At 31.4% G+C, this 12798-nt stretch overlaps 2 protein-coding genes across 2 annotated transcripts; both read right to left on the reverse strand.

Annotated features, from left to right (window-relative positions):
- Positions 1-2882: 2882 nt before the first annotated feature.
- On the reverse strand, positions 2883-10633 carry LOC139506652 (uncharacterized). Its single transcript, XM_071295508.1, has 6 exons — positions 10520-10633; positions 9380-9552; positions 8555-8753; positions 7347-7697; positions 5572-5655; positions 2883-3624 (listed from the first exon to the last, which is right to left on the reverse strand). The coding sequence occupies exons 4-6, from the start codon at positions 7660-7662 to the stop codon at positions 3413-3415; spliced, it is 612 nt and encodes a 203-aa protein (XP_071151609.1). The 5' UTR covers positions 7663-7697; positions 8555-8753; positions 9380-9552; positions 10520-10633; the 3' UTR covers positions 2883-3412.
- Positions 8624-10666, reverse strand: LOC139506651 (delta-like protein C). Its single transcript, XM_071295507.1, has 3 exons — positions 10520-10666; positions 9380-9552; positions 8624-8753 (listed from the first exon to the last, which is right to left on the reverse strand). Exons 1-3 carry the CDS (start codon positions 10664-10666, stop codon positions 8624-8626), a joined length of 450 nt encoding a protein of 149 aa, XP_071151608.1.
- Positions 10667-12798: the final 2132 nt, after the last annotated feature.

Raw genomic sequence — 12798 nt, forward strand, 5'->3', positions numbered from 1 at the left:
CGTCTGATTTATTTTATTACCGAACGTGACTTATTCCCGAATAAGACTGTTTTGCTGAGTGTGAATTCGTATTGCTTTAAGACGTGGCACGATACTTTTCCATCCCAAAATAATTTGTTTGGTTTTGATGTTGTGTTTGTTGTTGTCATCGGATTTTGTCAATTGTCTTAACGTTTGTAGTTGTAAATCGTATTATTTTTCTGTTGTATTCTTGTGTTGTGATTGGGATAACTACTCACCCAGTTCATTTGGTAGATTTAATTTTGAATCAACGAAATTTACACTATATATTTGGTTTGCAGTTTGATCAGAAGAAACACCCACAAAGTTAGACAATACAATTAATTATCTAATTACTACTACAATTGAATATTAATTAGTATTATAATTTTCACTGTTATTAATATAGGTGAGATAAGTCATAAAAATCTAATTTTGAATTTCATCCAAATTCTTTCTTAATTTTCGGAACACCTTTTAGAATTTAAATGTGACGTCACTTTGGGCGTTGCATTGACTATGGCTAACAGGGCTTTGATTTTGTAATGTATTAGTTTTTATTCTATATAGCTAGTCACCACTTCAGTTTAATCATGTATATCTATTATATAGTCATTTTATTAAATGTACTGTTTGCAAAACTATGTATTATTCTTGATAATAATGATGTTTTTGTTCCAGGCGGATAACCCTGGCCTCACAACTTTTTGGAACTTTTGGTCCTCGGTGATCTTAAACTTTGTGGTTGTTATGGCTTTCAAACTTTTTACATCAGAGCATAGTTTTGTGTGGACGTAGCGCGCGTCTGACGTATAAAAATATTCTTTAACCTATTACCTTTTGATGGCTATTATTCGTTTGTTTCGCAGTCCTTTATTTTCTAACATTTATCTGTTTCTTTATTGTAACCCTGTCGTGGAATGTTGTCATTTTAATGTTATAATTAACACTGCCATTAAAGCGGGAGGTTTGGCATGCCACAAAACCAGGTTCAACCGACCATTTTTTCATAAAATGCCCTGTACCAAGTCAGAAAAATGGCCATTGTTACATTTCGGTGTTGTGTCTCTGTTGTGTCCGTAGTTCTTTTATATTTGATACGTTTCTCACAGTTTTAGTTTGTAACCCGGATTAGTTTTTTCTCCATCGAATTATGAATTTTGAACAGCGGTATACTACTGTTGCTTTATATGTCTTATCGGCACTCATACCACATCTTCCTATATCTAATTATGAAAAATCTAAAAGAGCACACATGTTACATTCATTCTTAAAAGCTGTTTACAAGACAAACAAATAGAATACCTACCTTTTTACGTTAGCGATATGTCTGTCGTATGTCTGTTTGTTGTTATTTATTAAGAATCCATTTTATGATGAAATATGCCCATATGAAAGCTTTGTTGAACTTCTTAGTGAATATCTATAATTGAACATCTACATCTTGTAAGCCTCGTGTGTTTACTATTTTCAAAAAAGATATTTACACACAACAGATTATAGTACAATAGTTATAGCATACCTTTTTTATGATTTAAACATTAATAAATAGTTATGAAAACTAAGGTTCTATGTACTCTTATATTATGTAAACATTATTTTTGTACTGCACAATGTCATGCTTTTCTCATTTTTTTAATAATATTTGTGCTCTAAATCTGTTGGTTGTGTACTGCTTGATTCTTTATTCTGTACGAACATTATTTATCTGATAGTTGTTATAGTCTGTCGTATTTGTTTTTCGTAAATTGTTTTGTCTTTCAATTTGACCGTTAGTTTTCTAGTTTCAATTGGTTCACATTTTTTTCATGACGGGGCCTTTTATAGCCGATTAGATTAAACGGTAAGGTATGTGATTTTCTCATTATTGAAGAGAACATAAGTTAACCCATGTTCAAATCAAACAAATCGATTAAAAATATCTATATTACCACCAATACGACATTCCATCAAAACTCTACTGCAAATATGTGTTTTTTTCATCACTTGAGTATATTCGCTTAAATAATGGAACCATATAGGATAATATAAGATGTACCCTATATCAAAAACACCTCGTATTATTAATTATTTGATTTTTTGCTTAAGGTATACTTACCGATTATAAGGCATATGTACCTAAATGTCATTCAGTCAAATTATAAGCAGTTACATATATATCAACGCGGCCATTTATGCTAATGTTTGGCTCTATAAAGTTAACAATTCATTAGTCGAGTTTAACTATTTCTTTAAAATCTTATTTTTAGAGTTTAAACTATCACGGAAACTGTCAAACATTAACTTTAGTTTAATTTCTCCTAAACCTTGCACATTATGATAAATACATATTTATGATTATTTTCTCCATTAACAGAAGACATATTTTCTTTTGTTAAATTATACTAAATGATATAATGCTAACTTTTGAAATATTTCAAATCACAATGTACAAAAGTCAAATTTCTATATATCACTTAGCCAACTAGGTTTATCAGTAACAGGAAAAAGTTGAATGATTGTATGAATGAACATATTGATGAATTATGAGTAAAAGCTGCATATAAAACATTATCTATATCTATTCATGTAAAGCATAAGCTATATATACATTCATGTAAAGCATATGTTATATCTATTCATGTAAAGCATATGCTATATCTATTCATGTAAAGCATATGCTATATATATTCATGTAAAGTATTAGCTATATCTATTCATGTAAAGCATATGCTATATATATTCATATATAGCATATGCTTTATCTATTCATATAAAACATATGCTATATCTATTCATATAAAACAAATGCTATATCTATTCATGTATAGCGTATGCTATATCTATTCATGTATAGCGTATGCTATATATATTCGTGTAAAGCATATGCTATATCTATTCATGTAAAGTATTAGCTATATCTATTCATGTAAAGCATATGATATATCTATTCATATATAGCATATGCTTTATCTATTCATATAAAACATATGCTATATCTATTCATATAAAACAAATGCTATATCTATTCATGTATAGCGTATGCTATATATATTCGTATAAAACATATGCTATATCTATTCATTAAAGAATAACATAAAAGGACAAGATTGCAGTTGTGTATGTCGCAATTTATAATGGGTAAAGAATTTGTCAAATTCGTTCTGCCTTCGAGAGTTGATATATTATTGTGGCAGATTTCTTTGTGATTGTAAAATAATCAATGACAAAATTAGTGCAATGTTTAAAACTTGTAGCGTAGAAAATAATGAAACACATATGTATTACTTTCAAACATGGATATTACAATATACATACAAAACATGTATACTTGTCTTGAAGTAAAAAAACCAGACAAACTCGAACAAAATCAACTATGTTTGTGTTGCAAGTACAATATATATTTAATTTCCAGATCAGGACGACTTTAATTTTAGATATACGTACCGGAAGTTCCTGTATAATGACCTTCTCTTGTAGTTCTTGTATTAAGTGCAATTATTGTTTGCTTTATATGTGTTACATTGGCATATGGTTTAGTTGTTCTTTGCGGTAGATCTGTAGTTGTGCTGCTTGTCTGTACATTTATTTTTGTAGTACTAATCGAATGGATGGTTGATTGAGTACAACTTGTACCAATTGTTCCTAAAATGTAATAATAAGCCATTGCTGCACGGGTATGCGAAAACATACGGAAGCAACGATTCAAACTGTAACCATAAACGACCTTTTCTGAAGTAAGGGCTTTGGTCATTGTTGAAAGCTGTATAGACCGGTGACCAATAGTGGTTAATTTCTTTGTCATTTTTTTTTGTGGAGATACCAAATTTTCTTAGTTTTAGATTTAAGTTTATTCTTTTAAGATAGTGAAATTTGAAATGTTTCACTCCTTTCAATCAAATGACGGAAATTAAAAGGTATATATATATACGTGTTATGTCGTGAATTTTCTTTTAATCGCTATAAATAGAATTCAAATCATTTTGACTGGGTCTTAATAATAAAAATAATAATCCAGTTCATACCGATACAACATTACAACATTGTATAAGCCATACTCTAATTTGATCTCGTTTCAAAACATCCAATGTAAGCAAGAAAAAAATACACGGAGGCAACAATTCACCGATGTTCATATCACTCATATCAATTGAGAAGAACAACTAAGATAACAAACAAAACCAGATGAACTCCCATGAACTCCCATGAACTCCCAAAACGATTGAGACTGGGTGCATCGAAATGGTTAGAGTCTCCTGTTATGCATGATTCACCCGCAATGGAATCAACATTCAGGCAAAATGTCACAATAGGAAAATGAAGATAATAATAAAAATAACAGACTGAACAATTATGCTGGTATTTTATGATCTAAGACTGAAAAAAACAAATGTGGCATTAGATAACCAATTCATGATAACGACCGTAACATAATATGGATCGTTTTAAGTCGTTCCTTCCTATAATGTTGCTTGGTAGCTTTTGTGTAAGTAGCACAACAGGAGCACACCTCTACTAAGAAAATTGGTATAGTATGACAATGCAAAAATATAATGTATTATTGAAATACGTAAAGGCATAAACTTGGGCAGATGATGTGTGGCTGTTAAGAGATGGGAAAGGAAAGTTGACAATTGGAAAGTTGAAATCATTACTTTTATCACAGGTGATTCTAGTTTGAAGTCGTCCATCTGTGTCAAAATCTAGGAATCTTTTTCTCAATCGATTTATGAATTTCGAATAGCGGTATACTACTATTGTTTTTATTTATGTTAACTTGGATTAATGAAATACAATACCTCACTGGAATGTTGGTTATTGAGTGTCAAAGCATCATCAATATATCAGATAGTGTAATTAAAAAACAATGCAAGACGTTTTTTTCGCATTGTCTTTGAGATGGTTTTGTTTGAATTCTGTTCATATGATTACCAAAGATAATCCACCGACAGTCACCACATGTGGGGTTTGAGACAGTCTTCCTTGTTTTGTTTTGTATACTGTTGTTTCTCGTATTGTACTTTTCCTTTTTTGGCATAACATTGTCAGTTTATTTTCGACTTATGATATTTTCCGTATCTCCATAAAAATGGGCAACCAAATCGCGAAGGCGCCCGTCAATTTTTTGAAAGGGTGACTTGAACTTCATCACTTAGAGCCCTTAGTTAAAAAGCTCCCTGGAAGTCGGAATTTCTCTATCAAGAAAATTACGATATTAAAAGATCTTTGAATTGTAAAAGCAAGTTTTCGTAAGTGTTTGCCTGCAACTTATTATTTCGATTTCATTAAGACAAAAAACAAATGAAAGATCAAATTGTTGTTTTCAATATACATGTGTGTATTATATAATTAGTTATCAAAGGTACCAAGCTTATAATTTGATACACCAGCCGCGCGTTTTGTCAAGGCTCACCAGTGACGCTTAGATCAAAATAGTAAGAAAGCCAAACAAGTATAAAGTTGAAAAGCATTGCAAACCCAAAATTCCAAAAAGTTGTCCCAAATACAGCTAAGGTAATCTATGCATGGGATAAAAATTCTCCTTAGTATTTCGAATAATTCATACTTTTGCCAACAGTTATTATACATTACCATCGTTACAACAGCAGTAATAGTTCTCTTTACTCTTTCCATATCTCACACATTTTTCTTTAATGTCACATCCATCAAAATATGCTGAAATAACAAAACAATATTATAATAGAATAGACATGCAAATTTCATATATTTTATAGCTTGCTAGTGCTAGTGCTTTTGTTTTTGTAATCTATGTTAATTAAAACACATTTCATGTAATAAAATAACAATACCTTTGTCTTGCTCAAACTCTAATAATGCTGATTACTCGACAAGTAATGCGTACTCCAATCAGTTTCATTCGGTTATATATTTGATATATAGTAAAGACTAGATAGTATAATTATAACCTTGAAATCTTCAATAATTGTACGGGACACACGTAGATCAATAATAGACATGCTAGATTTATAACCAATAAAATAGTAAAATAATGGATTAAATTCAGCGGGTAACTTTAGTTTCGAATTTTTTCTTAGATAAATTTTGTTCAAGTTGTGCACCTTAGTTCCTGCAGTAAAATATATAGAAAGTATGATGGCCATATAAATCTGATAAAACACTACAAGTGCACAAATAAAGAACTAATGGAGAACAGTGCATTCCGAATTCCAAAAGGAGCTGACCACCATTATCAGAAAAAAAGTTCTATCCTCATAAGTTTTAATATGAATGTGTCGTGCAAGGAAACAGAGATTTAATGGAGGGAGATACAGCCACAAACCTTTCTAATATTCGTCAAAAAGCTCAAAAAGTTAGATACTAAAGTTTCAAATCCCTAAGGAAAAATTTACCTCAGATGGATTTAGTTTTTGTTTAGGTCCATTTTGGTCATAAATCTTTTCAACTGTTTCTCTTCTTGTACTTATCATGCCTTAAAAAGACATACTTTTATCATATTCATTTTTTTAAAACTTATAAACGTGTCTTGATGTGTTCCTTGGGTCTTATTAGACCTTTATTTATGAATGCATTAGTTTTGTACAGCAAGGGGACTATTTGACAAGTTGAAAGCATATATACTCCAAGGGTCCAGGCTGTTGATTGAGGTTCAAAATGCAACCATGTGTCAGCCTCTTCATTAATATTTTAATCAATATTTGTAATTCACGCTTAACCTCACTACGGATAGTCTGAATAAACACTTCCGAGCTTCACTTTCTTAATGTGTGTTTATAATTTCAATGTCAACCAACTTGACACAGCTGTATGCGACTTTTTCCTACTCGAATTGTTAAAATACAAGTTTTGGACTTACATATATCGTGTTGATGTAAGGTATACTTTTCTAAATGTTTATAATCAAGATATTATGGTTCGTGATCTTCATATTTAGAAATAGCAATTTGTATTTAAGTGAGCTTGTAGCTTAAAGGGGATAAAAAGACAAACATGAACCAACGACCATGTTTTCCTCATATGTCATTATTACTACGATAAATAAGAGCATGTGGACTTCCTTTTTAAAACCACATAACAAGTATTGTTCTATTTATATAAATTACTAGAAGAAAATTTTGAAGAATACTTGACATGTTTATGGTGATACCCAGCTTGGGTTGGTGTTTCTTAAACTGATTGAATGCACTGATGCATCATGTTGATAGTTTGTATTAGTTTGTCAGTTCTTGGTTACATCAACAGCTAAACAATTTGTTAAAATTGAGGTATATGCTGATTATTGTCACAGAGACAAATTCATTATGACACTAGGTGAATTAAATCTTCCTCAAAGCACTGTAAATAAGATTGTAGATAGAAACAATAACTATAAGCAACAATTATCATACCTTTTTCTAAACTCAAAGGATCAACAATACAGGTCAATTTTCCTCCATCTGCTTTATATAAAGATAACTGTCCAATCATACCCGATGTACTAATTTCTCTGGTTTCCAAAGAAATCTTTGTTAAATTGTGACCTTCATATGCAAGTGATGTGTTCCCTTGCAAAGCTAATGCTTTACTCCAACTTGAATATGTCCCATATACTTGGACTGTTAAGTTACTAAAGGAAACAGTTGCAGCAATAGTCCGTGAATCTTTAGGTTTTGTGGCATTCAAGAAGAATGGATAACTATGTTGTTTATTGTCGCAGGAATACATTCCTACCCAGTCACTTGATGAAAACTCTGTTTTATCTATCATCATAAAAAGATAAGAGATAGCAAAATATGACAAACAAAAACAATTGCAGCGAATAAGAACACACAAAAATAGCACTTCTGACTTGTAATTGGCACACGTGGCCTACTAGAGAGAGTCTTCATACTTCCTTGCTACTAAACGCTGCAATGTTCTTTCACTGGGGTTAGTACAAACAATAATATGATTACAAGCTATGCATTACAGAGTTCTAAAACATCATTGAGGACTGCGATGAAAAATCAAAATAATAGATTTGGACTTTTTTTCGATTGTGACACCCTAAAATTACACTTCCACCGATTTGTTCTTATCATGAGTAACAAGTGAGCAAATAGTAGAGCAGGTTCTACTTAACCTTACGGACCATCTGATATCACCCCTGATTTTGCAGTGTTGTATGTTGCTTAGTCCATGTAGTTTATGTGTTTGTCATTTGACATATTTCGTATATGCTACGACATTCTCAGTTTAACATCTGAGTTTTGAATTCTCCCATTGTATCTCTCATCTTGTAAATTGATTCCATGAACGTCCGTAACTCGTGCATTTATAGTTTCGATAAAAAAAAGTGTATTTTATTTGCTTTCTCACTATTAATCATTTTTATCGATCCTAGAAATAAACATTTGTGATTTGTTCGTTTTCTGTTCGTTTATCTGTTAAAAATAAATTTTGTGCTGTAACTATTTGTAAACTTTTGTAAAAAATGAAATTGAAGAATCGTAGTTGCTATAAAAAGAAGACAAAATGTGGATCTACAGTGGACATATAAAGAATACTATATAAATAAAATATTATCAAACAAATAAAACTCAAACCTTGGTCAACACAGCCCCTAAAGTCAACTTACTTGTGTATACACTACAGTCGACATCACTGCCTGGAACATGTTCTGTACAGTCTGTCCCCCTCCATCCACTCAGACAGACTTTGTTCCCTGATGATCACAAGTAAAATGACCATCACACTTGTTTGTAGGCACACATTTAACAGAGCAATCAATTCCATAGTACTGTGGGTCACAATATACTGATAATGAAAACCTCAAACTAAAAAAAATCCATATAAAATTTTTCAGTTATATAACGACTTTCTAAAACAGTGTTTTTTTACTGTTGTCCGTTCTCTCACTAAAGTAATCTCCACATTTCCTCATATTCATGTAAGGTTTATATAAAATATCAAATAAACATATTTAATTTCAAATATTGGTTATAAATTTTGAAAAGGTAAAATCACAAAAATATTGAACTCTTGAGGAATATTCAAAACGTAAAGTCTCTAATCCACTGGCAAATTCAAAAGCTCAAACAAATCAAACAAATGGATACCAACTGTCATATTCCTGATTAAGTTACTTCAACCGTTATCTTTGAAACAGACGTGAAACTCAAGAATACAGGTTTTTTTTTTAAATCAAATTGACTAAGTGACTTACACAGCTGTATCATTAAAGGTGAGGTTATGATAGAAACAAAGCGGTTGTTTTTACACATTATGATACTATTTTCATTTGTCTTCAAAATCTTCATAACTATTTCACTAATGTGCATAAAGGGTTAGTGAATCCTTAAGCTTGTTCAACATACATTAAAAACAAATATCATGTAAAGACTGCATACTTTTGGCAAACCCTATCAATTGCAATCCTTGAAAATGCAATGTCTAACCTTACCTTGTAGGATTTTTACTTCTTGAACCAACAAGATTGAGGTTAACTGCAACAGTGCTGGTTTGGTTGAACCCTGCCTTTGTGGAATTGTATATAAAAAGGAACTGATCAATTAAGACATTCTGCTTATCATCTGTATTGGAGTCAAATACCAAAATCTGGATAGGTGCTTCTCCCTGAAAAAAACCCGTTAAATAGCAAAATGATCAACTAGATACATTCATCAATTAAGTCGAATTGCGGTAATTGTTGCTTGACCCTTTATAGTAGGTTTTATGGTCGACTATTTTCATGAGTTATTGCCCGTAATTCATGTTGGTTACCAATTTTCGCAACATAGAAAAAACTATAGAAGATAAAGAGAAACTATACATACATTCAGGTAAAAAGTAGAACAAAACTCTATGGTATGTTCAAAAATAGAAAGTCCATAAAAATGACAGCATCAGTCGATATCAAGCAATGGAACGGTGTGAACAATTACGGTCATATTCCCGATATGGTCCAGGTATTTTACGAAGAAAATGGTGGGTAAAATCTGGTTTTATAGCTGACTAAACACCGACATGTATGACAATTTTAAATAGTTCCAATATATTGGCAACATTTGGTTAGCAACGCAAATAATCATAAAAGGTAAAAGTTACAATAATTGGCATCCAGCAGTCAAAATTATGCGACGCATGTTCTTAAATCCTCTATTTCAAATATGCATTAGTTTTTTAATCAACTCCTTGGATTTATTTGATAGCAAATGAATAACTATTTTGTAAATCTTCTTAACATGAGGAAATTCTTTATGGGATCGCTATGCAGTTAACCTTACATATGACTTAATGTAAGAGGCTATATGCTTAATCTCAACAGGCTAATTTAATTTCATGGTCATTATTTTTTTTTTAAAGTTTACACCGATGACAAGTGATGCAAACACATATACTAACGAATTTAATTAAAATTTGATAATAATAAAAAAAAACTCAATGTTGTGGTAGAAATATCTCTATGTCAAATTGTTATGTCAACTACTCTGTATGTACATTTGCACATTAAAAAGTCTACGTATAATTTTATTATCGTTTGAGTCAGCAGGGATACATTTTTGTAAGGTTACTTTTCACAAAATGTGAGAACATGCCCTACCTTCCAAGTATCAAATACAAACTGTACATTTTGATGACTGTGGTCAAACTTGACAACATTCTGGTCTGAAGTTGTTATTTCAGTAGACTGTACACAATTACTGGTATTTGAACTGAAAAATTGAGCATGTATCAACAGTAAATACATGCTTTTTCTAACTAGATTATAATGAGTCCTATTTCCTTATTTTATCAACAGGGATTGTTAGTCGCATGAAGTTTGTTGAACATATAAACCAGGAAACTCAGTACTGTAAATCACAAATGCCTTTAAGGGGGCTCGCGGGTATAAATCATTTTTTGTTCAAATAAAGGACTTTGCTTTTTTTTTCTATAAATAAACTTTATCCTATACTTAATAGAAAAATAAAATAAAAATATGGGGTCACCGTTCATTTAAGCTCACAATCTGCCTTCGAAAGAAGCATGCATTTCTGTTAAGGTACTTTTTTCTGTTGAACTAATAGGAGATAAAAAGGCAATTTCTAAATAAAAAAAGAACTAAATTATAGAAATCGCTTAAATTTTACAACAGTTAACTTTAAGTAAAGCTTATTTGAAAAAAAACAATAAAAATTTAGATCACCGATGACCTAAAAAAAAAAAAAGATATTACAATTCTAATGCAAAAAAATGAGAATTTTTCACTAAAGGGAGGCATTTTAGAGCTTTTTCAGTGATATAAACAATTCAAAAGTCATCTGGGGCCAAAACGAATTGATTTTTTGGTTGATTTTTGACCATTATCATAAAAGAGGGACGAAAGATACCAGAGGGACAGTCAAACTCATAAATCGAAAATAAACTGATAACGCCATGGCTAAAAAGGAAAAAGACAAACAGACAAACAATAGTACACATGACACAACCTAGAAAACTAAAGAATAAACAATACGAACCCCACCAAAAACTAGGGGTGATCTCAGGTGCTTCGGAAGGGTAAGCAGATCCTGCTCAACATGAGGCACCCGTCGTGTTGATTATGAGATAACAAATCCGGTAAATAGTCTAATTCGGTAGGTCACATTTATGAAAGGGAAGGGGATTGTAGATACGACGTAAGGAACATATCCGATATGATTTGTGAAACGGTTATTCCATAACGGTCAACCAACTCGTGATGGCGTCCATAAAATTTACGAAGAGATGATTTCAACTTCACCATTTGGGACTCTTGATTTAATAGCTTCCTTTGTGAGCAACAACCCTCTATCAAGAAAATCATGATAGGAAAAGCAAGGACGGGAATATTGAATCAATTGGGAGATATACACACCGTATGCAGGTGCTGCTGGAATGTTGCTACTTAGAAATGGAAAGTTCACAATTGGAAAGCTGAAATCATCTCTTTTGTCGTAAAGTTTTGTTTTCAATCGAAACTCATTGTCAATTTCTAGATGTAAGTCAAGATATGAGGCCGACTTAACTGTATAACTGTTAACATAAAGTAACAACTAACAGTGTAATAAATAAAACTTGTAATGAAAACAAAATGTTTAGATTTTTCCTGATTTTTTTATACCCCCAAGCCTCCTTAAGAACGTAAATGTGTATTTGCAAATACAGACACAAATCCTGACCGTTTTAATGTCTATCATTGTTAATAAAAAAAAACCAAGTAACATGGAATAACATGCAGGAACGTATAATAAATCAGAACACAAGAGCACTTAATCAAATTGATACCATAAATGTTATGAATTATGTAATACCTTAAGACGATTATAATACCTTAAGACGATAATACTACTTACCGAGATGCACATATCCTAAATAAATGATCACATGTTCCTATAGTACATCCTGGAGTATTTACAGGGGAATCACAACAGTCTCCTTTAGCATCAGTTCCTGTAGGATTAGTATATTCTAATAACTTCAAACTTATTTTTCCTCTGCAATATGAGTCTTCAATCTGCCGAAAAAAGAATACATTTATTAACAAATGACAAAAAAATTAATAGACTGTTACTATGATTCGGGTGTCGGATGCAACACTCATCTGTTGTTTTGTATAGATTGAATAGTTACTTTTTGGTATGTTTAGCTTTAAGAAGATCTTTATACACAGTACGTGTATTTCTGATCATTTAATTTAATAATTTTAAACAGTGCTATCACATGGTTATTGTTGTTTCGAAGAAACAAATATCATCGTCCCACAACATTTCGATGTACACATCATTCTAAATTCCAGACATGAAGGCTGTATTGGTTCGTTTCGCCGATTGTCGCAAATAAAATTATATACCTGACACTGATATATCAATAAAACTATCC

This window comes from Mytilus edulis, unplaced genomic scaffold (assembly GCF_963676685.1).
Source record: "Mytilus edulis unplaced genomic scaffold, xbMytEdul2.2 SCAFFOLD_1748, whole genome shotgun sequence".
Taxonomy (NCBI): Eukaryota; Metazoa; Mollusca; class Bivalvia; order Mytilida; family Mytilidae; genus Mytilus; species Mytilus edulis.